This window comes from Ursus americanus, chromosome 36 (assembly GCF_024610735.1).
Source record: "Ursus americanus isolate L20-20 chromosome 36, mUrsAme1.1.p, whole genome shotgun sequence".
NCBI lineage: Eukaryota > Metazoa > Chordata > Mammalia > Carnivora > Ursidae > Ursus > Ursus americanus.
Window position 1 is genome coordinate 26,853,290 of NC_142162.1, and position 27,964 is coordinate 26,881,253.

The 27,964-nt window shown below is 44.8% G+C and overlaps 1 protein-coding gene across 10 annotated transcripts in view; it reads right to left on the reverse strand.

Moving 5' to 3' along the window:
• The window catches only part of PPIP5K1 (diphosphoinositol pentakisphosphate kinase 1), a 45,122-nt gene that overhangs the window by 14,366 nt on the left and 2,792 nt on the right, over window positions 1-27,964 (reverse strand). Inside the window, exons 2-31 of one of the 10 annotated variants that reach the window (XM_087859243.1) lie at window positions 27,257-27,352; window positions 26,779-26,953; window positions 26,130-26,325; window positions 25,602-25,692; window positions 25,290-25,375; window positions 24,802-24,956; window positions 24,578-24,679; window positions 23,968-24,129; window positions 23,733-23,854; window positions 22,543-22,644; window positions 22,208-22,294; window positions 22,015-22,090; window positions 21,761-21,870; window positions 21,595-21,677; window positions 21,296-21,427; window positions 21,008-21,129; window positions 20,533-20,715; window positions 17,159-17,300; window positions 16,746-16,969; window positions 16,304-16,431; window positions 15,977-16,091; window positions 15,706-15,813; window positions 14,944-15,060; window positions 14,624-14,788; window positions 12,634-12,783; window positions 11,916-12,006; window positions 8,913-9,038; window positions 8,139-8,201; window positions 4,463-4,645; window positions 2,818-2,955 (exon numbers count right to left, since the gene is read on the reverse strand). In XM_087859243.1, the coding sequence (XP_087715369.1) occupies window positions 2,818-2,955; window positions 4,463-4,645; window positions 8,139-8,201; window positions 8,913-9,038; window positions 11,916-12,006; window positions 12,634-12,783; window positions 14,624-14,788; window positions 14,944-15,060; window positions 15,706-15,813; window positions 15,977-16,091; window positions 16,304-16,431; window positions 16,746-16,969; window positions 17,159-17,300; window positions 20,533-20,715; window positions 21,008-21,129; window positions 21,296-21,427; window positions 21,595-21,677; window positions 21,761-21,870; window positions 22,015-22,090; window positions 22,208-22,294; window positions 22,543-22,644; window positions 23,733-23,854; window positions 23,968-24,129; window positions 24,578-24,679; window positions 24,802-24,956; window positions 25,290-25,375; window positions 25,602-25,692; window positions 26,130-26,325; window positions 26,779-26,925 (3,706 nt within the window). In that variant the 5' untranslated portion in view covers window positions 26,926-26,953; window positions 27,257-27,352. Of the gene's footprint in view, window positions 1-2,817; window positions 2,956-4,462; window positions 4,646-8,138; window positions 8,202-8,912; window positions 9,039-11,915; window positions 12,007-12,633; window positions 12,784-14,623; window positions 14,789-14,943; window positions 15,061-15,705; window positions 15,814-15,976; window positions 16,092-16,303; window positions 16,432-16,745; window positions 16,970-17,158; window positions 17,301-20,532; window positions 20,716-21,007; window positions 21,130-21,295; window positions 21,428-21,594; window positions 21,678-21,760; window positions 21,871-22,014; window positions 22,091-22,207; window positions 22,295-22,542; window positions 22,645-23,732; window positions 23,855-23,967; window positions 24,171-24,577; window positions 24,680-24,801; window positions 24,957-25,289; window positions 25,376-25,601; window positions 25,693-26,129; window positions 26,326-26,778; window positions 26,954-27,256; window positions 27,353-27,964 lie in introns of those variants that run through there. The other 9 variants (XM_045771974.2, XM_045772044.2, XM_045772020.2 and 6 more) reach the window with 9 other exon arrangements.

Genomic DNA, 27,964 nt, shown 5'->3' on the forward strand with positions numbered 1-27,964 from the left:
TCAGTACATTTATTGTTTGCCTCAATTATAATTTTTGCCTCAGGTAGCAGCATATCGTTCGTTTGCCTCACAACGTTTTCAGGGAACACTTTCTGCACAGCTACTTTTCTGCCCCAATTCAGTGAAACAAAGGTAGGCAACCTGTGACAGTTCTTCAGGTTAGACAAGTTAGAACAGATAAGTTAGAATAGACAGAAACAATTCTTTGAGAATAAAGTATGTTCTGCTCCCTTTGGACTAGGGACCAGAGTTCCACACTGAGAATATGCCCTGTCATCTTTAAGACCGCTGCTGAGGTTGGGGAGAGGGTAGGATAAGAGATAGTAAAATGGGGGCGCCTGGGTGGCGCATTCATTAAGCGTCTGCCTTCGGCTCAGGGCGTGATCCTGGCGTTCTGGGATCGAGCCCAACATCAGGCTCTTCCACTGGGAGCCTGCTTCTTCTTCTCCCACTCCCCCTGCTTGTGTTCCCTCTCTTGCTGGCTGTCTCTGTCAAATAAATAAATAAATTTTTTTTTTAAAAAAAGAGAGAGATAGTAAAATGATGGGAAGCTTCCTACCACTCTTAGGTTGCCTCTTTCTTGATTTAGCATTTTCCTGGTTGCTGCAAACCTTTGATTATTTTCCAGAGTTTCTGACAAAGCTGATTCTGATAGTTTTTGATTGATTTTTTGGTGTTTCTGTGGAAGGACAAGCCCTTGGAAAAACCTATTGCTTAATTTTTACATTTAGATTTCTGAACCATATGGAATTTATCTTGGTATATAGCATGAAGTATGAATTCAACTTTAATTTTTCTCAAATGACTACTCAGTTGTGCCAACTTCATTTATTAAAAAGTCTATCTTGGGGCATCTGGGTAGCTCAGTCGGTTAAGTGTCTGCCTTCAGCTCGGGTCATGATCTCAGGGTCCTGGGATCAAGCACTGCATGGGGCTTTCTGCTCAGCAGGGAGCCTGCTTCTCCCTTGCCGTCTGCCCCTCATGCTTGCTCGCTCTCTCTCTCTCAAATAAATAAATAAAATTTAAAAAAAAGTCTGGGGGCACCTGGGTAGCTCAGATGGTTAAGCGTCTGCCTTTGGCTCAGGTCATGATCTCCAGGTGCTGGGATAGAGCCCTGCATCAGGCTCCCAGCTCATCAGGGAGTTTGTTTCTCCCTCTCCCTCTGCCTCTCCCCCGCTTGTTCTCTGTCTCTCTCTCTCAAATGAATAAATAAAATCTTTAAAACAAAAAAGATACACCTCAGCTCTATTTGTACTTTATTCCTAAAAAATTTTTTTAAAAAGTCTGTCTTGTAGTGAAGAGAAGGGCCATATGCACCCCAATGTTCATAGCAGCATTGTCCACAATAGCTAAATCGTGGAAGGAGCCGAGATGCCCTTCAACAGATGACTGGATTAAGAAGTTGTGGTCCATATATACAATAGAATATTACTCAGCTATCAGAAAGAACGAGTTCTCAACATTTGCTACAACATGGATGGCACTGGAGGAGATAACGCTAAGTGAAATAAGTCAAGCAGAGAAAGACAACTATCATATGATTTCTTTCATCTATGGAACATAAGAACTAGGACGATCGGTAGGGGAAGAAAGGGATAAAGAAAGGGGGGGTAATCAGAAGGGGGAATGAAACATGAGAGACTATGGATTATGAGAAACAAACTGAGGGCCTCAGAGGGGAGGGGGGTGAGGGAATGGTGGGATAGGCTGGTGATGGGTAGTAAGGAGGGCACGTATTGCATGGTGCACTGGGTGTTATACACAACTAATGAATCATCGAGCCTTACATCGGAAACCGGGGATGTACTGTATGGTGACTAACATAATATAATAAAAAATCATTAAAAAATAAAAATAAAAAGTCTGTCTTTTGGGGCGCCTGGGTGGCACAGCGGTTAAGCGTCTGCCTTCGGCTCAGGGCGTGATCCCGGCGTTGTGGGATTGAGTCCCACATCAGGCTCCTCCGCTATGAGCCTGCATCTTTCTCTCCCACTCCCCCTGCTTGTGTTCCCTCTCTCGCTGGCTGTCTCTCTCTCTGTCAAATAAATAAAATATTAAAAAAAAAAAAAGTCTGTCTTTCCTCCAATATTTTGAAATGCTAACTTCCATCCATTTCTAAATTTTCTATTTTGTTTGATTGATCCGTCTATTCATGTATGAATACAACAGTGTTTTCATTATAGAAGTTTTATGCAATGTTGTAAAATCTGATAGGGCTAGTAACTTTTCATTACTCTGGGGTGCCTGGGTAGCTCAGTCAGTTAGGTGCCTGCCTTCGGCTCAGGTCACGATCCCAGGGTCCTGGGATCAAGCCCCACATGAGACTCCCTGCTCAGCGGGGAGCCTGCTTTTCTCTGTCCCTCCGCCACCCCCCACTCCCGCCCCACTCAGGTGCACACACGCGCTCTCTCTCACTCTCTCTCAAATGAATACATAAATCTTTAAAAAAAAACAACAACAACTTTTCATTACTCTTTTCAGGGTGTTCTTTGGCTACTCTTGCTTGTTTATTTTTCTGTGACAACTTCAAAATCAATTTGTCTGACTTTAGAAAAACATCAGCATTTTTATTAGAATCTCATTAAATTTATACATTAACTTGGGAAGTTAGGATGTTGAATTGGCCTATGCAATTAAACAATTTTCAAGTCTACTTTTGCATCTTTTTGGAGTGCCTATCCCCAAATTTAACTTATTTACTTTATTTAATTTATTACATATTTAATTTATATAATTCATTTAATTTATTACTCACATTCTAGGAAGGATAGGAGTAGGGACAGAGACAGGGGTACAAGATAAGAGTATTCTCCATACCTGCAGATGCCTGTGCTTGGGCATCAGTATGGCGCTGGCAGACTCTACTCAGGAATTCACTCACTTGACGCAGGGAAAGGGCATTATGCAGTGTTTCCAGGGGGTAGATGGTAGGCACCATGGAACACCCTTCAAATCCTGTTAGAAAAGAGATGGGCAAAGTCAATGTTATTCCTGCCAGATATACCCCAATTGTCCAAGGAAGCATGGAGTCCCTGAGAGCCGTGGCTTTTGGAGTATGGGGTATCCAAGATCTCAGGAGAGGGAACTCTTTAGAGCCCCTACAGGTGTCTGTTTCTCACCTCCAGATTTTTAAGAAGTCTACCTGCTAAGGCCTCCAAGTGAATCAAATCACCTGTCATCCTACCCATGGAGAGCCTGCAATGACCCACAGAAAAATCAACAGAATTCCAATAGGGTAAGCACCTACATTTCTCTTGCTCTTTCTAGGGGAATAAAACCAAAGTCCAGTGCTCGCTTTGGCAGCACATATACTAAAACAGAAGTCCAGAGGTAAGGGGTGAAATTGAAGGTCTAAATGAGGTAGGGAGGTCATGGAGCTGGGAAGAAACAGGAGATTTCAGGGATCATGTAAAGAGAACCAGATAAAGGAGGAGGGCATGGAATCTGAAGAAGGATTCATGCAGATTTAGGATATGGGTAGAAAGGCTAGAATATCTGGAAGCAAGCTGGAGTGCATGCAATACACATGAAGCTCAGCCAAGGAAAACCACATGCATGAACAGGATGGGGATGGAAGTTCTTTCTTGGTCATTTCCATCACATCAAAGCTTCTCCCTTCTGCTCTCACTGGAAAACCCCAGACTTGTTAGGATTTCTCTATTCCATCAGGAAAATGAGGCAAATCCCTAGGAAGAAGAATAAATACTGATTCTCTGTCTGAACCCAACAATTCCAATGTAGGTTCACCAGTCTGGTCAAGGTAAAGGGTAAACCTAAATATATAACCCTAATCCCAGGGCCTGTTGATGAAAAAAAATGTCCCCCATTGGAGGATCAAGAAGCACACATCCCAAGCATTTTTTCAGCCCCCAATCTTTCTTATGTCTCTCTATAACTCTTTAAAGAAATTAAGAGTAGGCAGGACAGCAATATCTATGTAAGACATAGCCTCCTGTTCACTAATGACTAAAACCTGTAATTCAAAAGGATTATACCTGACCATCTTCTAACTCTGGCCCTTGTTTGCTTCAAAGATTCAATTAAGACCTTTGTGCCTCAATTTCCCCCTGTACTCTTTGTGGCAGGAGCATAAGAGAAGTACAGTCTCTAGCTCCTCAGAGTGGCTAGAAAAACGTTTGCATTTGAGGATGGTAGTAGCAGAGGGTTATAGAGACAAGAACAGATTTCAGGGCAAAAGACCACTCCTATACTGAATAGAACTGGGAATGGGTAACATTAGGAGGCAGTAAGGAAGGAGAACAGTAAGGGGATGAGCAGCCAATGCTACAGCTACCAGGCAGTCTGGCTCCAATCCCACATCCAAGCAACTAAATGCAAGTCACATAACCTTAGGGTAAACAGGAGAAAGGAACAGGTGGACTCTCCTGCCAGAAGTGCAATAAGCAAAGCAGTCAGGCCCAGCCAGGGTAGTGGCAGCAGCCAGCTTGGTGGCAGGGGGTACCGTAGAGGCACTCGGGGTCATCCTGGCCTGAGCGCAGCCAGTTCCGGAAGAGGCGCAGGTGGTAGGAGCACTGGTGCAGGTGATGCGCCAGCGTGGCATCCAAGGAAACTGGCCGGCCCCCTGGACAGTCAGAGGAAAAACTGCGCAGCAACCGGACCACAGGGTGCTGGTCATCCAGCAGCTCTGGAGGGGATGGGGGGGACCACGGCAGGAAGCACAAAGATAAAGAAAGAGAAGAGGGAGAGACAATGAGGGGGGCACTGAGTGGCACAAGCATTACTGGGAGGTGGGGCCACTCAGCTCCAAGGTGAGCTAAGAGAGAAGCAGAGATGGTCAGAACAACTGGGTATCTCTTGCAGGAAAGAAGAGTGTTGGCATCACACTGAGTCTAAAAGAAGGGGCTAGTGAGGCTTCATCATACAGCAAGGCCCTCCCCTCTTCCATTGGGCATAATTAAGTCGGTGCTTACAGACAGCAATCACATCATTCTGGATGGGGGTAAGTTGGCAGTTTTGTGGCTGGAGTCTTGATTAGAGTTCTAGTGTCCCTGTTCATTCCTGGACAAACTCTACTTAGGGCCTGCTTCACAGACGAATGTATCTACAAAGTTGGTATAGAGACGCAAAGATTCAAAGTCACTTAGAGAAGAGGGTCAAGAATTGTATAGGGTATTAAGGCAAAGTCTGAAGCTAAAAAGGCTCCTAAAGGTTCAGGCCAGGCCTTCTGGACCAGACTCTAAAATAGCCACAAACAGGGCTGGTGTTAGGTAGATGGCAAAGGAGATTGACAGGACACCGGGTATAAAGGTCCTTTAAAACAGAATATGTAAAAAACAGAATCAATATGTGAAAATGACGATGCTGACTAATCAGCCTTTACTCTTGTCCAAATATACAGATTTTAAAGAAATGCTGGCATAAATCTCAGGATTCAGGGGACTCTGTATCCATTACTGAAGCCAAAAGAAGTTAGATAATTTTGTATTTTCTTCCCACTGCTGGTGAGTCTAACTTTGTTCAGCTGGTGAGTGGAAAAGCTTCAATCCTGAACCACTTATAATTTTAGCTGCTTGGCAAGCTTTGTAGATATATGCAATTCAACTGCAAACTGTTGAAGGCAGTGAAAGGCATGTGGAAAGGGGCATAGAAGAAACCAGTAAGGAAAAGATCCTAGGTAAAAAGTATGGGTCTTAACACCTGATGACACGATACTGGTATAGAGAAGGTAGGTCAGGTAGCTAAAGATGACTGCTCAGAACTCTCAGACCAGAAGTGGTTCCACAGAGTGATCTTATGAGACTATGGTTTCCAGAGACCTCAGTCTGAAAGTCAGGAGAGGTTTCAGCTCTACCCAGGCACTAACTGTACTCTAGAAAATAATGGGCTTGGTAAATCCAATGGGTACTCTAACATTCCAGATGAGGGTGAACCACAGTCTCTTTCCCACTATGTTAGTTTACTTTGGTGAGTTCAGCGTGCAGTTTAGTAATGGGCCATACTTGTATACTCAGTGTAGTCACAAGATGTGACAGAAGCTTATTAGGAATACAGGAAGGGATGGCTGAGAGATGTTCTCTCATTAAGGTAAGGAGACAGCACTGCCTTGCCTCCTTTCCAAAGCTAGGTCCAGGTTTTCCAGCTGCTATTTCAAAGCAAGACATCACAGCCAAGAGATGGTGATGATGGGACAGTAGAGTGCATATTGTTGTCACTAATCTGCCATTGGCAATTGTAGACAGAGCATCCATTCTGTAACTGCTAGGTCAGTCAAGCAAGATGTGACCATGGGATAGAGCTCTCATTGTCCTGAGGGACAAATTAAATCTAGGTAATCTTCAGCAAGAGACATAATAGCTCCAAATTTCTCCTGATACCAACAGGGAGATCCCAGATTCTGGTTTCTCAAGCACTTTTGCTTCCAAACTCAAGTACAAGAAGAACAATGGCCAGAAGGCCCCTGACGAAGTGTGCAGGGTGTCGGAGGAGATCTTGAATTTACTCTCCTGTACTCTACTAAATTATCTAGGTCTTTCTTCTTCTCTTCCTTTTGGTAGAAATAATTCATCTCTTTTTCAGCTGGTGAAGCTGCTAATCAAGGCGTCAGGGAACTAGAGATACGTAGGTTCGAGGATCTGTTTTATGGATCTGGATCTTTTCTCACGTAGCCCAAGAACTAGCAGATCAGTGATTTAACTCTGATTTCAGGGGCCCAAGTTCCAGTACTATATTGTATACTCTAAGTAACACATCTCCTAAGTCCAAGTCCCAGGCTGTAGGGCTGGGACAGGTGCATGAGGTTCTACTCTGCAGATGACTGTGGCACAGGAAGGCCAGAAGAATTTGAAACTAAATGTGTAGGCACAGCCATGCCACTCTGAAAGAGAAGCTCCTATCACAGGGACACATGGGAGCTGGGGTGGGGGTGGGGTTAGCCAACCTAGGGAAATTTCAACAGTGCCTAGTGGAGAGGTATGGCCTGATTGGGCTAAAATCTAGCAGCTGCCATTGGCTAAGGAGTTTCTTCCAGTCAGAAAGCCAGGCTAATTTTACTTCCTTTGGAGAGACTTAATGCTTGGACAGAAGAAAACCATGTCTAAGAAAACTGGATTTACATTGAAAACAAGATACAAGGCAGAGAGAAATTAAGAATATAAAGTACAAAACAGGGAGTAAGCCCTGGGTTCCCCTGCCATGCCCTACAAAGAGAACACTGCCCTTCAGGTTTTGGTTTACACAGGTCTCTAAACTCTCCCACCTTAGTATGGCCAGACCAGTTCTTCAATATTTTCAAAATATTATTCATTCCTAAGCTCCCCCAGAATTCCCAGGAGACAGCTCAATTTCCACTTCAAGCTACTCTGAGATAGTGGTGTCTTAGGTAGGCTGTGGCTACAGGGAAACTGGTAACTCACGCTGTATAATTCAAGGTACAATCCCTTTTCCTTTCCCAATGCCTCCTACTCCCATCTTTCTCTCTTTATCCCAAATCAATCTGGGCTCCTGTTTTCTAGGCCCAGGCTCTAAGTTAGTAGTAACATAAAGCAGATGTCAGGAGCACAGGAGCCACATAAAGTACACACAATGATAGGAGATAGGAATATGGTGATGGAAAACTATAAACTCAAGACCAGTACCCTTAGGGGTATGCTTGGGAACCGGGAACTGCAGCAGCATTGCTCCATAAGAGAAACAAATTAGTCATTTACTCCAACTAAGAGTTGGAGAAAAAACAGGAAGATCAAAATTGTATAAGCTAAGGAGTGGGGGGGGGGGGGAGAAGACATGGAGATGATACAGGAAATACTATTCTCTTCCTAAGAAAGAGAACCACTATTATGTTTGTACAAAACCCAGCAGTCATGTGATGGGAAAAGGAATGGTTTAATTAATATTTTGGGGATGATGCTGAAAAAAGTGACAGAATGGTGATGATGGTGACCATGGACATAAGTCCCTGAGTTGCCACACAGATAGGGCAGCCAGGCTGCAGCCAAGACTAAAGTTTGTCACAACAAAGGGTATGCCCCAAGAGGGACACTTAGTGAGTGGTTCATTCGGAGACAGCACGTTGTCAACATAGTGGAAGGCAGAGGCAAAGTCAGTGTCAGAACTCAGAGGTTAAGTGTCTGGAGGTGACATAATGAGGGGGAATGACGTTGAGTCAGAAGCAAACGTACCGTTAGTCGGATGCTTTGCAAACGACACAGAAAATCGTTTTACGGCCGGGACAAACAAGAGCTCTGGGGAGAAAAGACATCATGGGGATTATACCCACCGCTGTCCCCACCCTCTGCTCTGGAATTTGCCCGCAATATACTCTGTTCTTTACAGTTAGTATATGACCTGCTCCCACCCCCCCTTAGATTCCTGACTATCACATTTCAGTCTTCTCCTTTGGTATAATCTCCTTGTAGGAATCTGTGTGTCATCTCTACCACAATACGGCCCCACAAACAACCCTAATTTCACCACCACATCCTCTTTCTGGTCATTTGGAAATAAAATCTGTGTAAAACCTTTCATCCCTTCCCCCAGTCTCTTTCCATATCATCTTTCCTGACTTGGCTGAGCAACTTCCCCATCCCTGATTTCCTAGATTTGAATCAAGACTCCACTGCATTTTTCCTGACCATGGATCATCCTCCTTGGTCCTTACTCCTACAGGCCAGAATCCAGGAAAGAATATAAAGGTGGAGTAAATTGATGTAGCAGGGCTGTATGTGGGAGATCATGAAGGGATAAGCATAAATAAGTAGTATTTATTGCATTGAGAGGGAATGCAAATGGAGGCGTGGATGGGGTCTAGGTTTCTTCTCCCCTCTATAACTGATGAAGCAAACTTGTTGTAAGGCCAGTGTCAGTGCCATCTTAAGTATAAATGGTTCTTGAGCTGCGCCTGTGCTGGGGGACAAATGAAGAAATGAGTTGCCCCCCAAAACCCACCCACATACCATCTCGGTGCTTCAGACTGGCAGGTGGTAGCTTTTTGCCATGGCTGCGGGCGTAGTCCTGAAGATTCGGGGCGCTGGAAGAGCCACCCAGCACTGTGGTGCTGAACAGCCCTGTGCACTGTGAGCCTGCAAGGCCGGGAGTGCATTAGTAGCCACACAAAGCTGCAATTACCACACAGAAGTATACATAACTTCACATGACAACATGAAGACACACACACATAGTCACTCAGAGCCACCACTATGTGGCCACTACACATAACCACAAACAGATTTCACTATTGTCCACAGCTACACTGGGCAAGCAAGGTAGGGATTTTGCTAAGATCTACATGGTAGATACAAGAGGCCACTACAAATACAGGGTTAGTCATATTAGGGGACTCAAAGTTACTGAAAGGGGTAGACTATGCTCTCCAGGTACATTTTAGGAATTAAAAGAATAGGTAGATTTCTCTAGATCTCACCAGATTTAATTCAGTGCTCCTTACCCTAGATACCGAGTTCGAAGAACCCAGAAATATAGTCCCTTATAGACTTAAAAGGAAAGAACTTTGATTGAAACTAGAGACTAGGTTTTGAGCACTCAGCTCAAATTCCAAGTTCACGTAAGTTCCAATTCCTCCTAAGTTCTTCATTTCCTCCTAAGCCTTTAATCCAACGTTCCCTTCCTTCTATCTCTCTTTAGGCCTTTTTCACTTTTCCCAAGAAAAGAAGTATGAAACTCACTGAATTTTTAAAGCTAGAAGGGACTCAAAGATCATCTAGTACAATCTTCTCATTTTAGAGGTAAAGAAACAGAGATTCAAAAGGGATCTCATTTGCTCAAGGTCATATAGTTTGTCAGAAGCTAAACTAGACTGGAATCCAGGTCTTCTGATTCTGAAGACCAACTGTGTTCAGTTAGAAAAGAAATAATTATATTTTTTGTCAAGAATAAACAGAGCATTGTTTCTGAAGTGAAGACGGACACAAATTGAAAGACATGTGAAGAGTCAGGTGATTACATGGACAGCATGCCTACTATGTGCTGAGGGCCCTATTAAGAAGGAGGACGTGGGAAATAGGAAACAATAAAAAAGCCATGTTTTTTCTGCTTTCAAAAGTTGCCTTATAAGCCCTATGCTCAAAGCCGGATGCCTACACATATGAGTTTGAAGAAAGCAAAGGGAACTCTATTGCCAATGACAGGAGTAAATAAAACTTTAAAAATCTCAGCAAATAAACCAGTCAATGTTCGAAATACGACTGAGAATAGGTTTGGGACTCTATAGTCCCCTCTCTTACTATAGCTCACAAGGATGGAGTGGGAGGGAAGAGACAAGATTGATACCCAAGTTTATAGGATTTGGCTCTCTACTCCCAAATCCATCTTAGCCAAGAACCTGGGTTTGGCTTGGGAACTTAACATAGCAGAGATGGACAGAATGGAAAAAAGGTCAACTTCCTCTGAGCCCACAGAGAAAGGGCCATGGTTTCAGGGGTCTCAGCATTTCAAGGTCACTATAGAAATCAAGAAAGCTCAGATGGCTAATAATCTGGAATTCAAGACTGCTGCTCTATGCAGCAACTTTTCCTACCTTTCATGTGTAGAAAGGCTCTAGAATGGGGTTCCAGAGTAATAAAGGCTGTTAAATATGTCTACTTTTCTTCAGAGAAGCTGAAACTAGCTGGCTTTATCCCAGACCACCCGAGCTTTGTTCTACATTTACTTCCTTCACTAAATCATTTTCTGGTGCAGTCCTGCCAATCCTGCCCTGTCCAGTCCTAGGATCATCTCAGAGGGTAGTGTCTACCTTACCACCACCATCTGTCAACCAGTCCCACATTCATACTTCTGTCTTGTTCTTGACAGCATTCCCACTTAACTGGGCTAGACACAACTATCCTCCTTTCCAGCTTACCTGAAACCGATTCTTTACTGAAACTTCTGGGAAGAGAAGTCCATGTCACAGATCTATGCATTTGTCATTTATTTTTCATGCCCCAATCCATCTACCTCATTTCAGGGATCTAGAAGGCAACCTACTCCCATAAAATTAGCCAGGAAAGTTATCAAGGCCTTTTTCCCGCTTGCTGGTCCAAAAGCTAACCATTTTGCAGCCAAGAAATGGGGTGTCAAGAACAAAAGTAACAGCAAAATGAAAGGAGCTAAATGGAGAGAATAAGAGGACAAGATAGAAGCCAGAGGACCAAGTCCAGACCCCACACAATTGTCTCTAATTGCCAGTTTTACTTACTGGCTCACAAGGCCCTGTATTCAAAGACAGCCCCTCCCGAGGACCACTCCCCACCCCCAAAGAATACAATACCCTCTGAGGCTTGGTCCTTCCTGCAGTCTGTGTTCTTAGGAAAGGTTGAATGATGTTCTCCACCCCTCTCCAGGAATCAAAAAAATCAAGAGACAGTCCCTCAAAGTCCTGAGAGAAGCCTCTGCCACTACACCAGTCTCAGATATGTCCCTCAAATTTCAGGAAGGAAGGAAAAAAAATTACAGAATTAGGAGAGGATGAAGGAGAGGGTATGGAGGTAGGAGGGGCCAGAGCAGGGATACAATAAACATAGGTCGCAGAGGAAGACATAGCACAAGTTCTCCAAATGAGGAACAGGACACTTATGAGGAGGTCACAAGTACCTCTATTTATAGTTTTGTCTCTGATAACTCTGAAGTATCAGAGTCTCCATGGTCCCTTAAGGTCTGGGCTAGACCGGGAGGACAGATAAGGAATGAGAGGGGAAGCCAGAAAAATGCCCTTGAGCCAGAGAAATGGGGGTTGGTGTAAAAAACCGAAAGACAAATACCTTCCTGGAATGGAAACAATCACCTGGGATCAAAGTTCACACCTAAACATGGCTTCTCCCAATTCATCCTCCCTAGCCCCACCCGACAATTCCATTGACTAGATGACCCCAATGCCTGTGACCAAGGTTTCCCACAATTAAACCTTCTGGAACAGACAAACACCCCTTCCCAACAACAGGTGAAATGCTGGAAAACCATACCTAGGCCACTCTGCTTCATCTCTGTTGGTGGCCGTGCAGATGAAAAGAGCCGGTAGCCACCAGGCCTCGAGGATGAAGTCTCAGAAAGCACCTGGAGAAAAAGACTCTAATATTACCATTTTGCTACCTCAACCAAGAAGTTTAAAACCCAGGTCCTGAATTCCTGCCCCTATAAAGCCAAGCAATGTCAGAAAGTCTGGAAGAACCAAAGGATTTTTATGGGGGAAGAAGAATGAAAAGGGAACGGAGAGTGTGCTTTGCAGAGGGAACTGTCCAGGGAATCCTATATACCAGATGGCACTTGTATTTCCAAGATGCCTGTGCCCACAGCCCTTCTATCCCAAATCTGAGAAGTCATTATTCAACCATTCTCAGTTCTCAGCAGAGAAGGGTTCCTTAATCTTATCTATCACTCCACAGGACTCAGAAAGCCAATCACAGTAAATGAGCCGTGATAAGAAGGAAAGTCTGGCTACCCTTTCCTCTTTCCATGGGACAGTTGTGGTTATGGCAACCACACTCGGTTTCTTATCTCCACCAAGAAACCCTCCCCTCCATGTCTGGAGACATGAAACAGATTTCTAAAAGGGCTACAAGGGCCTAATCACACAAATCCCAACACACACACACCCCACCACCCCCAGATAGTGTTCTGAGTTCGTAGGTCCCAAAAGGCAAAGACAGAGCCAAGAAAGGAAGATGAGGTAGGGAGGGACACCTGTGTGCAGGATGCCAGGTGAGTGGTGGACACAGCCCGGGGCTGTAGGCCGATGGCTGGGGAAGGCCTGGGGAGGTCTCCTGACCTCCTGCGGCGCCGCCCCCGCAAGGGGATCAGGTCCAGGTTCCCCGTGCACTGCATGTTCATGACCTGCAATCAGACCGGGTGGAAAGCCGGTCACAGCTCCTTTAACTCCCAGGCTCCCAAAAGCCCCAGTGCCCATTGGGTAGAGCTAGTTCTAGGACTGAGAGGATGATCACCTAGGGCACAGCTGCTATGAAGGTCACAGATTCTGTATTCTAAAACTGTCCAAAAATATGCGATGACAAGAGAAGGGATGGGGGGAAGAGTTGTAGTCGATAAGGTAAGAATACCATGTCTATACCTATAGAATAAGGAAATGAAATATTAATATTAAAAGGCTGTGTGACCAAGGCATAGAGAGAAGATTTTCTTGCAAAGCTGAGGAGCATATCTTGGGCAACCACCATCCTGGATGAACCATGGTATAAGCAACACTAGGAACTAAAAGGAAGAAACGTGATTACAGCAGGAAGCTTCCTGTAGGCCTGAAAGAAAAAAGCCAACTCATCAAGTCTGAGAGATGATACACAGAGAGCTCTGCTTTTGTCTCTCGACTGCTTAAACCAGAAGGAAAAAAGGGGTTAAGCACAACAGTGCCAGAGAGACTGGCAGGCCATGTGAATGGGGAAGACATTTCAATGTGGAGAAGCAGTTTACAGATGGGAGATTATACATCATTCTTGTCCACTTGATCTCTCCGCGTGAGTCTGCAGGGTACTAGTGTCCCGCGGTACTAAGTTAACTTACACCTCAAAGAGAAAATGATGCATGCCCCTCCTAAAGAAGCTCTGAGTATTCATTGCACCAAACATACTGTAAAATAATCAGGAAGAAAAGAGTAAGTCCAAAACAGACTGTAGCTTGTCTTCTCAGCTTTCTCCAAAATCTGAACTGTAAACCTCTGGTTGAACCTATATACGCTAGTCACCGATTCTTCTGAGATATTCCTAAAATGAAAGACCGATTCCTTTAAGACGGAGAGCTGGTACAGAGCCAGGTGAGTAGATTTATCTGTCAAAGCAGGATCCAAAGCAGAGAGTCAGAGTCCCTGAGACAGGGATGAATCACGGGGTCAAAAAGAGTGTCACTGAGCCAAAGATGGAAAAAATCTTTCCAAGAAAAAAGACCTGAACAAAAACATCAGCACAGTTAGCTGGACACAATGTGACATTTATAATAGTTCCTCCTTCTAGGCTAGAGAACTACAACCAGGCCTAGAGATACACTCCAAAAATGGTAGACACAGGCCCAGGCTGATAACCCTCCTCAACAGAACAGAGGGAAGACAGAGAGCCCTCCAGACTTGCTTCCCTATCTGGGAAGAGTACAGATAACCCTAAAAGGATGATATTAAAGCATCACGTAATTGCTCCTGTCTGAGCTATAACTTTTATCCAAGGCAACAAAGAGATGGAGAGAGCCTGGCCTTTAATAGCTATTGATTTATTATTACAGTTACTGTTTACTGAGCATCTATATGGTAGATATTACTTGTGTTTCACAGATGAAATACTGAGGCTTGGAGAAGTTACCTTTCCAAGGTCACACAGCTTTTAAGTATCAGACTGGGTGTTTAGCCCAGAGTTCATGCTGTTTCCACTAAATTTCCTTTTAAAGAACAGCGTTTTCAAATCCATCCAGAGGCCTCCTCCTCAATCTCATCTCTTAAAATCCTATCTCCGAGGCACCTCTCACTCGTATCGCTTTTAATCTCAGAAGTAGCAACCAGCTTAAAGGAGCTTTATTGGGAGACCAGCTGTGAAGAGAAATTAAGTAAAACATGCCCACCAGGGACAGGACGACTCTGCTTAAGGTCCCAAGAATCCCCCAAGGGGATTCAGAGGATTCACAGATATTGTCCTATGAGCAATTTCACCACTTCTTTCTCCCAAGCCCCTCCCATTACCTCCATGGAGCCGGCTTTTCGGTTACGAATGAGGGGTGATCTCCTCGGGAGGCCAGGGCCCTCAGGGGGCTGGGGTGAAGTCTGCAATGCCCGGTCTGGTTCATCTGATGCCTTCCCTGGGCACAGGTTCTCCATGCTGCCTTGGTCTGTTTTCATCTCTTCGTTCTACCCACCAACAGGCACAGATCAGAAAGGTGTTAATGGCCTCCAGCCTCCTAATCCCAGACTCCCCAATCCTTTTACCTCCCTATACTATTTCTAAGTTTCCCATCACTTGGTTCCTAAAGCCTCTAATCTGAAATCCCAGCACTTGGACCCACCTCAGAAGAAGCTGGACGGAATCCACAGCCAGCTGGGGCACTGCCTTCTTCCTCAACACCTTTCACTCCAGGGCTGAAGTGTAGCTCCACATGGAACCGCTCCTCTGATAAGGGATCCTATGGGCATCAACAGATGAAGGGGCAGTGGGAAAAGTTGGATATGGTGGTGGAAGACCACGCAGGGACAACAGAGAGGAACTCAGGATACAGCCTCGCAGGGGTGAGGCTTCAGTATCTTACTCCACTCTGGCGCTGATCTATTGGAGCTCCCCCTTAACTATAGTCAAGTATTAAAGGATCCTCATTCCCTCACCCCCAGCATTTGAGATGCACCACCACATGGCTTTCTAACCCCCAGTTCCACAACTCTTTCCATCCATCTCCCACAGTAATTCAGTTTTGCTACAGTACATACAGCAGCCCACTTAATACACACATACAGCATACATACATACTACACCACGCATATCTTTGTGGAGCCAGATGAAAAAGGCATAACAATGTTTGAGAGAAAAAGACTCCTTATAACATCATCTCAAATTCTATACGCTCCCTAATGCAGAGTTATGTTCTATGGTATCTCTCTGGCTCAACACTATCCCAAAACACTTTTTCTGTTCCTGTAGGAAGCTCCAGGCTCCTCTCTGTGACATGCTGTGCTTGGGTATCACACCCACAAATTATAAATGAAAGTTTCTTTCTAGAATGGGAAGGAGGAGAAAGAAAGGGCACCCTCCTCACCCCACGCTGTTAGCTCCTCACCCGTGTGTTGTCCTCATACAGCATGATGACAATCTGGGTCATATAGTTGAGCTCTGAGATGGCACTGAGATAAGCCAAAGCTCTCTGCCATTGTGCATCCTGGGTCTCCTACAGAACATAAGGGGAAAATGAATGCCCAAGGACAAGGGAGTCAGGGAAGGGGCAGGGAGACAACGAGAACGCAGGAAGTTTACAGTGAAAAAAGAAACATGAGGAGGAGAGTAAAAAAATGCTGGGGAAAAAATGTTCATAGGTTGAACATGATCCTTACATCAAGAAGTCCCCCATAACGGAAGACACTGAGTAGGGAGTGGACGTGGCTTTCACTGGTGAAATAGAGACGTGTTCGAACATGGCGGCCTGGGGAGAGCACCCCTCGGGAGTACCTAAGATAAGAGCTAAGTCATACACACTGTCACATAATCCTCTTCCCACCCCTCCACAAATTCCTTCCTCTCATCTCAAACACTTCTCTCCTTCCCCCCCGCCCCGGATCCCTTCTATTCTTAGTTCCCCAAGCTGTCCCAGCCTGAATTCCCCCAAGGGCTCCCCGACATGACCCTCCCCCCATCCAGCACCCCTCCCAGCCCTCCCTCACAGGGGATGCAGCTTGTTGACAGACTCATCCTCGTGGGTTCTCTGCAGGTCAAGTAGTATCTTCCGCAACAGTGGAAGACAGAAGCCCACAGCAATTTCCAGTTTCTCCTCCCGACTGATCCCGTACTCCTAGGGGCCACAGGCCAGGAATAAGTACGTCAATGAATCTTGTTTCCCTCTTGCCTCATACTCCTAGGCCCAAGATGATGTTTTTCTTCACCTCAGGTCTAAGGTTTCTTGCATATCCACCATATTCCCCCTCTCCAGGTTTCTCCTCAGTTAGCCTCTTGCACTTACTCAGAGCCAGAGCAGAGCCTCAGAACTATAGCAACTCAGCTTATTCTTTCTCTAAGTTTCCTTCCCCTGGTTCCCACACCATCCCTCCTTTCTGCTTTTCTCCCCTTCTTCTCCCAGTGCCCATACCCCTAGGCTATGAGACACACCTGGGGAATGACCACATCAGCCAATGCCTTAGAGAGACGTAGTAACTCTGCTGTGCCTTGAAGTCCCAGACTCCCATTGTGCTGCACATCATACTTCACACAGTCATAGATGTCAGGGATCTTACTGATATCATAGCGCCCACTCTTCTGTCGAAAGTCACGCTCCAGTTTGCTCCAACGCTGTAGCATGAGCTCTAGTGTCTCACTGTGGTAGAGTTGCAAGTCTGGAAGGAAGATGGACAATCAGAAAGAACCGAAGAATTTATCTCTAACAAAAGACCCTAACAAATCTGCAATAGAATCAGGCGGATGAGAATGCCTTGTCTCAGACATTTAGGAGACGACACAGGAGTATCTGAGGAACCCATCCATACCTGAAACCTTGAAGGGAAGTTAGTACTATTCATACCTACCTACAGACTTCGGGTCCTGCATCCGTTCCCGGATCTGGTGAGTGAGGTTTTCAATCAGGGCAAATACCTGATCACAGACCTTCACGGGATTCTTGATGACAGCCATGGAGTTGAGGAGGGAAGTGCTTCCAGTGGGAGCCAGCTATGGTGAACAGACAGATGAAAAGCAAGATAGGCTCTGTGCCAACTGCCCAGAATCCTGTGAGCTTATTACAGAAACTACCCACAAGTAAGATCTGCTCATAGGCTTACTCCAATGAGGATTCTTAGGCTACAGGGCATACTATCAGTTCTAGGATGAGGGGACTTCTCTAACACAGTCATCTAAAAAGGGTTGAGGGTAAAAGTTTTGCAGTCCAGAGGAAATAAAACAGACCCAGGTTCTTTTTTTTTTTTTTTTTTTAATGAGCTGGAGAGAGAGGGTTGGGGAGGGGCAGAGGGAGAGAACGTTAAGCAGGCTCCATGTCCAGCACAGGCACCCCCCCATGTATATTTTAGAACCCCCAATAAAAGAACTTCGGTCAGGGCACCTGGGTGGCTCAGTTGATTGAGCATCTGACTCCTGGTTTTAGCTTGGGTCACGGTCTTGGGGAGGTGACATTGAGCCCCACATTGGGCTCTGCGCTGGGCATGCAGCCTGCTTGGGATTCTCTCTCCCTTTCCCTCCCTCTGCTCATGCACTCTTGCTCTCCCCCAAACTTTCTCTCAAATAAATGAAATCTTCAAAATAAATAAATAAATAAAATACACATGGAAAATACTGAATAGGGGTACCTGGGTGGCTCAGTCAGTTAAGCGTCTGACTTATAAATTTAGCTCAAGTCATGACCTCAGGGTCATGAGATTGAGCCTCACATCAGGCTCTGCACCGAGCGCGGAGCCCGCTTGAGATTCTCTCTCTGCCCTCCCTCAGCCCCATCCCCTCACCCTGCTTGAGTGCGCTCTCTTTCTGAAAGAAAGAAAGAAAGAAAGAAAGAAAGAAAGAAAGAAAGAAAGAAAGAAAGAAAATGCTGGGGAATAAAGATTACACCAAAACCCTTCAAAATCCCCACAAAATGTTTCGTGAGTGGGTAACAAAGATAACAAAATCTTATTCCTCTTAACAAAATGCTAGCTTGACCTAGAGCAGAGGTCCTGCCTCAGAGCTAGGTTCCAGATCAAGCTTTCAGGACAGTGACAGTCAATGAAGAATGGGGAAGGGAAAAGAGGACTGTGGGTGGAATGTACACATTCAACTAGGTCCTTTTTGCTAACAAAAAGAAGCAAGTGAGAAAGAAAAAGTGCTTTAGCTTTTTGAATTTGACATTGAGCAATGGATTGGAATATAAGAGAGCAAGGTCTTGCCCTTATCAAGTCTTGCTCAGAGAAAAACACAAAAAATGACTTTCTTCAAGCAATGTGCACAGCTACTGAGCTCACTTAAGAACCTATCAGAAATGGTTACATGATACTCTGAATATACTTAATGCCACTGAACTGTACACTTAAAAATGATTCAAGTGGGGGCACCCCCCTGGCTCAAAGAGCATGCAACTCTTGATCTCGAGGTTGTGAATTCAAGCCCATGTTGGGTGTAGAGATTACTTAAATATAACTGAAAAAAAGAATCTTTAAAAAAAAATGATTCAAGCAGTACTGCAATTAAAAAAAAATATTTTCTTTAAGAAAGAACTCATCAGAAATGAGCTACCAGTGGTAGGATGGTATAAAATCAGTCTGGCATATGATTTCCAGTCAATCATGGCCAGATACATAGGAAAAAAGATGGCACTGGGTAATGGCATCCACTGTGATTAATACTGTGAGGCAGTACACTAGATTGGCTAACAGCCTGGGATCTCAGGTTAGACTCCTTGGGTTCATACTAGCTGGGTGTCCTTGTTAAGGTTGCTTAAATTCTTCTGAGCCTAGCTTTTCTCACCTGTAAAATGGGAGAAAAGTAGTACAAGACCACAATTCTTAAGGTGGATTAAATATGGTCATTAATTCTTTGTCACCTTCCCCTTGCCTAGAATCTGCACTGGCCCTGTGACTGCTTAACCAATCAACAACAAAAAGAACAACAATGAAACCACAAAGTTACATTGTATTAATTAATTCTGGGCCTACACATGTTCAAAAGAGTTTGGAAGGGGGCACCTGGCTGGCTAGTTGGTGGAGCACGCAGCTCTTGATTTCAGGGTTGTGAGTTTAAGCCCCACATTTGGTGTAGAGATTATTTAAAAATAAAATCTTCTTTAAAATTTATTTGAGAGAGAGCACGAGCAGGAGGGGCAGATGAAGAGGGAGAGAGAATCTCAAGCAGACTCCCTGATGAGCGTGAAGCCTGATGTGGGGCTCAATCTCACAACCATGAGATCACAATCTTAAGAATAGGGGTGCCTGGGTGGCACAGTCGGTTAAGTGTCTGACTCTTGGTTTTGGCTGGGTCACGATCTCAGGTTTGTGAGATCAAGCCCTGTGTTGAACTCCACATTCGGGACAGAGTCTGCTTAAAAGACTCTCTCCCCCTCTTCTTCTGCCCCTCACCCCCAAGCGTGTGTGCATGTGCTCTCTCTCTGAAATAAATAAATACAATTAAAAAATAATAAAAAAACCAAAATCTTAAAAGAAGCTTAGAAGATTCTACTTTTAGGGTGTCCTAAGCTACCATTTAAGAAGTCTGGTTACCGTGCTAAGAAACCACATGGAGAAAACGTAGAGAGGAGAGGCTCTAAGACTATAGGGATAGCAAGAAGAAGGAGAAAGCCCAGCCATCTCAGCAACCCAGCTGAGCCTTCAGATGGTTTCAGCCCCCAAACCTGGCCAGTATCTGGGGAATTTTAGGAGACACCCCAGTCAAGACCAGCTGAGCCTGGAGCTATGAGTAAGATAATAGAATGAATATTGTTTTAAGTCACTGACTTTTGGGTAGTTTTTTATGCATCAATAAATAACTGAAACATTATTTCATTCAGAATCCTTGTGACCCACTGTGTTTTGGAACTGAGACTTTTTCAGACTTTAGGAAGTTAATATAGTACATATGCCACAAGATATATAGTATCTCCAACAGGACTTAGGGCATAACTAAACACATTTATATTTCTGCAGCACAATGTATGACTATGTAAACTAAACAAAATAAACAGGAATTAGAAATAGTCTTATCATGTCAGGTTTTGCTACCAAATAAATCTTGGTGCCAAATTTTTGTTTTTGAAATTGTGGTTAAGAGATTGTAGACCCATACTTACCTCAAAGGGTGAGGATTAAATGAGATAATGTATGGAAAGCAGTGCCTACCATGTAGTAAGTACCATTATTGATCACTATTAGAATTCTAGGAATTTGGGATGGGGATATGTTGGGCACAAATATAGGGAGAGCCTGACCTGATCGTAATCCTCAGGACCAAAAGGTGCATCCTGCTGCAAAATATGGTGCAATCGAGCCTTCACCCGATGCTGACAGCTGCTCAAGGAATCGCCATCGCTGTCCAGGAGCCCATTCATGTTGGCACTCTTCACCATTTGTACCAAAATGGGTGTTAGCTCTCCTTCTAGAGCCAGAAGGCCCTGGAGAGGAAGCACAAAATCTATTAGTTTTCCTTCCAATCTACTTCCTCTAGGCCTAGATTGTCCCAGAGATCAAATGGGAACTGGCTTGGAGAGGAGAGGTACAGATCAAGGGGCCTACCCCCACTAATTATTCTCAGCTCATTCTCAGTAGTATAGAATGGGTCAGATACAAGCAGAAACTTCTCTGAGTCAGCACATAAACATCCTGACATTTTCCAACTAGTTCTCCAAACTCTTCGTTTCTCTACCTAATGGAAGCTGGGACTATGGGAGAACTCTAAGCGTGCACCTTGGCAAAGGCAGCTGCAGTCATCTGGACACGGCCCTCATCAGAGGCATAGATCTTGAGATCGTGGCGGAAAGTGCTATGGAGACGAAGCAGCCCACAACCGGGGAAGCCAGCATAGTCACCTGGGGGTAAAGGGGAGCACCAGGAATGGACTGCTATAAATACCCACATGGAAGAAAGAATGCCCTTTCCCCCATTAACTTCCCCATTGCCTCTATCTGTTCATTCCCCCAACTTATTCTCTAATCGTCTTATCCAAGCCCTGCTATTGACCTCCAAAATACTCACCCTGTCCTCCAGGGTACATGCAGCGAAAAGCTCGCCCCAGCTCCTCAGCCTGAACACGACCGGCAGGAGTCAATTCTCCACCCCACTTCAGTACCAGCAATAGAGACGGGGTGAAGGCTTCCTGCTGTTGGTCTGCAGGAATAAGAGAGAGTGAATAGGTCTAATCTAAGGAAAATAGTGGGGACGTCTAACTGGCAGGTCTTCTCTGGAGCCCAGAAAGGTGATTTGAGGTAGAAGTCATCTAAAGGTTTAAGAATAAGAGACTTGAATGGTAATGGCAAGGGCATATTATATCTCACCTTGCCCCTCATTAGTAGCTTTTACTCCATGAGGGTAGTAAGTCAACTGCACCTTCCGGTTGATGCCTGAGAAATGACCGTACCTGCAGGATAAACTCAGTTTACTTTTTACCCCAGCACCCAGTTCTCACTGTCACTGGCTCCCCTTTCCCATTCCCTTTCTCACATCTCCAGCACAGACTTCAGCTGCTCTAGTTTCCCAGTCTTCTCCTCGATCTCACCACCTGGTTCTTTCTCCAGTTCAGCCAATAGCAGCCTTGTGATATCCAGCACCTCCTAGAGGAAATAACAGGATATCCGTGCAGGAGGCCAAGTCCTGGCAAGTTACCCTTTCATCCTGGCCTCTCCTTGAGGCCCCCAAATCTATATTCTCTATCTTTCCCATAGCACTGCTCCTCCCAGCCAGATTCACCAGGTTACCTGTAGCTGCTCTGGCCGCTTCAGTTTTAATTTACCCGTCTTGTAGCCACCATGTTTTTCAAATAGACTGAAAAACCTGAAGAAATAAGGAAAAGCTTCAGTATGGGGTGAGACAGTTAAAACCTCGGGGAGCTGCCCCGTCCCCATCTCCCTCACAAAAACCTATCTGTCTAAATTAGGACATCCTTCCTACCTTGGATGTGTCACCTCCATCTTCATTTTCTGTTTAGGGGTACGATCCCCATGACGGATAATTGCAATGACACAACGAAGTTCCATCCTAAGGTAGGGAATGTTGTTAGAGCCTCTCCTCCAACCCATCCCACACCAACTCCCATCATTTCATCTTATTTGACATGTCAGAGAACAGAGGAAAAACTATCTGAGATCAGGCATATAGGCAGGGTCAAGGAAAATGCCTGGAAGATGCCCAGCTCCACTAGTCAGATGGTATAGGATCAGAAAGTAACCACTGGTCTGAGCCAGGTGCTTTTAATAGGTTACTCCAGATTTTATACTTTTGCTCACATAGTGCCAGATGTGGTAGGGACAATGGGAATGTCCTCAGCCTCTGTGGGGATGGACCATGGGATCTGGAACTGTGGAGCAAGCTCCCGCATGATGGTGTTCCTAGAAGGAGAAACATGAAGAACTGTATGAAAATGAATGAACCAGAACCACACATATGAATAAGGCTCACAAAAACTAGCAAGCTGTGGAAGAATACATTATATAAAGCCTAAAAACATGCCCCCAAAACAACCCCATAGATGTAGTAAAAGTATTAACAAATGCATGGGAATAACAGGGGCACTTGGGTGGCTCAGCTGGTTAAATGTCCAACACTTGGTTTTCGCTCAGGTCATGATCTCATGGGTCTTGAGACTGAGTCTCACATCAGGCTCCGTGCTCAATGGGGAGTCTGCTTGAGATTCTCTCCCTCTGCCCCACCCCCCACTTTCTTTCTCTCAAGTGCACTCTCTCTAAAATAAATAAATCCTTAAAAAAAAATTAACGCATGGGAATGACAAACACCAAATTAAGGATTGTGGTTATCTCTGGGTGGGAGGGTAAGGGATGTAATAGCCAGGGATGGGTAGGGGCCTCAACTATATTTCCTTTTTTTTTTTTTAAGATCTATTTATTTATTTTAGAGACAGAGAGAATGTGAGTTGGGGGGAGGGGCAGAGGAAGAGGGAGAAGGAGACTCCTTAAGCAGACTCTGCGCTGAGTGTGGAGTCCGACACAGGGCTTGATCCCAGGACCCTGAGATCATGACCTGAGCAGAAATCAAGAGTCAGACACTTAACCAACTGAGCCACCCAGGCACGCCAATTCTTAATATTCTATTTCTAAAGCTTGATGGTGAATACATGAATACTCAACCATATTCATCATTCTTTCCACATTTTTAAATATCCCGTGGTGAATTTTTTTAAAAGAAAAGTTTTAAAACAGTATTACAGTATCATCATATTTAGTACAATAATATAGTTTGTTTATATATGATAGAAGACGACATATTGGTATGTATAAAACTGTTAACAGTTTTAACTGGGGAGTGCAGCGTTAGGAAGACAAGAGGGCTAAGGAGCCCTTTTTCTATTTTCCTTTTTCACTTTTTTAAATCCTTTTTACAATATTTAAAATAAAGCAAGAGCCTCCTAACTCTCTTCTTTAAGCCCATTCTGCCCAGTCCAGACCACTGTGTCCCTTACCCCAGAATCTTGGCACAGTCATCATAGTATTTCATCGAATTCTTGACAAAACTGAAGCCATTGACATCACACACAAAAGAGTGACCATTGGCACGAAGAAGGTCAAAACCACAAACTGTTTGCTGCAGTGGAAAGAGGCAAGATGAGAACAAGAGAGCCACTCTTTCTTCCCAGACCCCTGCTCCTGTCTCATTCCCTCATTCCACAGCACCACCCACCATGGGCCCTCCTCCACCTTAAAAGCTACGCAGACTTTCCTGGCCACCAGCTTTTCCATGGCAGTCAGCATGACTGGATATCGAATCTCTTTCCCTTCACTGTCTCGTTCAACCTTCCCATCCAGGGCTGGAGATTTTCTGGCTTCAGCATGGGCATAATCGGGCCCCACTGTATATACCTGCAGGTACATAGCATCACTGAGTATGCCCACTGCTCATCCTGCATATGAGAAGATAATATGAGCACTAGGTCTGTAAACTAGTTTCAGAGTAAAAACAAAAACAAAAACAAAAAAAGTCTGAGTACAAAGAACAAGGAGACCAACATTTTTCTTACTGAGTCCCAATGAAATATCTTTATGAAGGTTTCTCTTTGGGACTCCAGATCTATTATCTAGTCCTCGTTAAGAAATAACTTACCAACATTATACCATTTTCCATGCTACCCTTGCCCTTGCTCTGATAGTAACAACGTAAATGTCTACTTCTCTAACTTCACCTGAATAGGAAAGCAAATCACATTCATGCTTTATTTTCTATGACTCTCCATACACTTCCACTTGCTTCCCATGCACATCATCCCACCCAGACATTTATGACTTCTTAAATCCCTATATCCACCATAACCTTGACATCTGTGCCATCTGTTGGCATAAACTCCTCATAGATGTATGATCCTGTCTTGCGGACACTGCTCTCAGGAGAGTAAACGCTGCTTCGGCTGCCAATCTTCAGGAAGAAAAGGAAGAAAAAAATGTTGCCTCCACCTTGTCCCCAAATCCTCCAGCTTCCCTCCCCATCACCTCATTCTTGTCCTTCTACTTCCCCAAATGCTCAAATGTCTCCCATACCTTACGGAAGAGGCGCTGACTTCCTCCTCCAGCTGAACTGGGGTAGTAGATGTAAACATTATGGTCCTCTGCACTCACTGGCTTCTCCACAAAGGGCTTGGGAAAGACAGCTCCATTTACCTCTACCTGGTCTTCACCTTCTATCAGGTTGCATTCTGAAAGACAGGTATGCAGTCATTTCCAGGGTTGAGAATTGTAGGATAATTCTAACCCCCATTTCTCTGAGTTTTAATCTCCATAACCCCCAAATATTTATGACCAAATCTTAGTAATAGATATGGAAGTATCTATATGGTATATAAATATAGTAGTATCTACAAAAGAGGTCCAAGGCTCTGTTCAAGGACACATAGCTCTAACTCTACCCTTAATCCAATAACCAAAGGCTCACTGAGATAAGTAGTACATGGAAATGTCTAGACCACAGACAACTAGGCTAAGTCACAGAAAGCCAGGCAGGGCAGGACTGGACAAAGCCAGGTACTCACCCTCAGGCCGGGCAGGGTCACGGTTGAGCACAGCATATCGAGGCAGATCAATACCCTCCTCCTGCAGGATCCGGTACACCTCCCTCCTGTTGCCCCCAAATAAATTAGCTGGGAGAGGTGGGGGACGGTGACCAAGGGAAGAGGCTAGGGATTTCATTTGCTCAGGAACTGGTAGATATCAGTATATAGAACTCAAAAGGGCATGATACAAAAATTAAGCATGTTTGTTTGACTCTGCCCCTCCCAGAGTGTACTCTATAAACAGGCATGATTTCAGGGCTACCCATCCCACCAATCAACAGAAAGCTATACCTATCCTGGATGTAATACTGCATAGCCAGGTCATTGATAAGAAAGGGGTTTCGAAGCTTGGAGTAAGCAACAGCTTTATCCAGAGGAAATCCTGGGATAGAGAAAGGAAATAGATCAAAGAAAAAAAGTGAAAGAGAGTGAGAAAACAGCAAGAGAAATAGATGTATTAAAGCTAAAGTTGCCATTAAGCTCCTCTACCCATCCACCCATCACTTATCCTTCTGCCCAACTTCCCAAGTCTAGAATACCCATCAGGAAAAAGTGAAAAAGGTATTATTGTTAGGGTCCTTCCAGAGATACACAATTCTGTCAGAGACCCCAAGAGCCTTAGATCCTGAGGTTTGAATATGGCCTTTAAACCACCTCCAGCAACTCTTCCATGATATAGGGAAAGCAAACCCCTCTGCACTGTTCTCCAGTGTGTCAGGAAGAGCTGATGACCTCTGCACTATTTGACAGTAAGAACCTCATTTCCCAGTCCATCATTCCCAACACCATTTCCTCCCATTTTCTTTCACAGACTCCAACCTTTGGAGTGGAAAGAGATGAGGCAGTGGCAAGATGGCCAGTTTTCCACAGGTTCGTTGAGGATCACATCTTCTCCCAGAATGATAACAGTTAGGTAGTCAAATCTGCAGAGTCGTTCTAGGATTTGGGTCATTGGTTTGGACTTGGATTTCTTGGTCATGGCACAGATGCCAACAATGATCTGAGGTTCAGGAGGCTATAGAGAAGAAGTGCTGTCAGGAACTTAGGAACTTCCCACCAAGACCATCCCTATTAGGGAACACTGTCTCATCTCCTTTGGGCACAGTTTTTTGCCAGGACTTTAGACCTATCAGGTAAATGCTATCTCCTAACTTAGGTCTGGAATGGAGTACATACAGGGATTTCTACTGCCTAAAGAACAGGAGCCTTCCCACAGTAGGAAATGTGTGCTCAGGCAGAAGAGCCAGAGAACCAGTAACACAACAGGAGGAAGGCATAATGGCAGGGAATTCAAAGAGAAGTAACCTAACCAATATCTACTGCTTCTCCATTTAATCAGGACAGGGCCTGTTTACGACAGGAAATCTATGCATTTGCAAAGAGCAGAGAGGTGTCTCCAACCAATGGAATCTCAACACTCTATGAAAGGGGTCCCAATACCAAGTTACATCATTTTCCTTAGTCTTACCACTTCATCCTCCTCATCCTCAAGGAGCTCGCTGTCACTCTCTTCTGTCCTCATGCCTATTCCACGGGTGCCCAGCCCCTCATCTCCAGCTCCCAGGAAGAAGTGGGCTGTGGCACTCTCGCCCTCACTGGCCGGCAGTGACCACATCCCCGCCGGAGCACCCACTCATCCCGCTCTGCAATGGAGGGTATCCCATTAGCTCAGAATTCAAACCCCATGGCAGTGGGTAGGGATGGGGCATGAGGAATGATAAAATAAAGAGGGAACCACAAGGAGACTAGGGGAAATGGGAAACAAAACTATGGTTAGAAGGAGCAACAGGAAAGGAGGCACGCACATGGGCTATGACTTGTCGGGCTATGACTTGACAGGCTATGACTAAAGATCCCTAAGAGAAAAGCAAGGTCTCCCTTTTCCTCTCTGCTCAACCCACCCCCAACCATGAGACTGGTGAGAGGATAAGTAGGTTAACCCTTACAGTGCTGGCATGTCCCTGATTCTGCCAGCAGGAAACACCATTAACTCCAGCAGCAAGTGGAAAAGGCAGTTCCTCATGGAAGGCTACTGTTGATTCCTACCAGAAGAGAAGATTAGAGTGACATTTCCAATCTTGGATTCATTCCAAAATGTTCCTATCCCTTCACCATCTCCCCACAGTTGTGTTGAACTCAGGGATTTAATTCAAGGGCAGAGGGAATGAGAGAGCTCAGCTGCCTTTGACCTTAAGGCACATCTTCATTCCTACCAAGGATTAACTCAAAAAACATTTATTGAGGGCACCCTATGTTCTAAGCATTATATCAGAACATTAAAATTCTCTATGCCCCTGTCCCTCCTTCATGTGCTCCACTTTAAAAGACAAATGCCCAAATCCAAAAAATCTGTCAAGGAAAGAGGGCTAGTGCTGACTGGGAGGTTGAGGATACAGGCATCCATACAATAGCCTCCAACCCATTCTCTGACCAAAATTTCAATTTTCTCTCCACCATGTCCTGGTACTACAGACCCAAGTATGGTCTAGGCCAAGATCCCGAACACCAGAAGCTACTGTAGGAAAAAATTCTGTCTAGAGCCATAATCAGTGAGAGTATCTTAAGACTTACACTTGAGTTAGAACAATCTGGTGGTTCCACCTCTGCATACATACACCTACTGTCGTGGTTCCTAACTAATAGTGAGGTCAGGG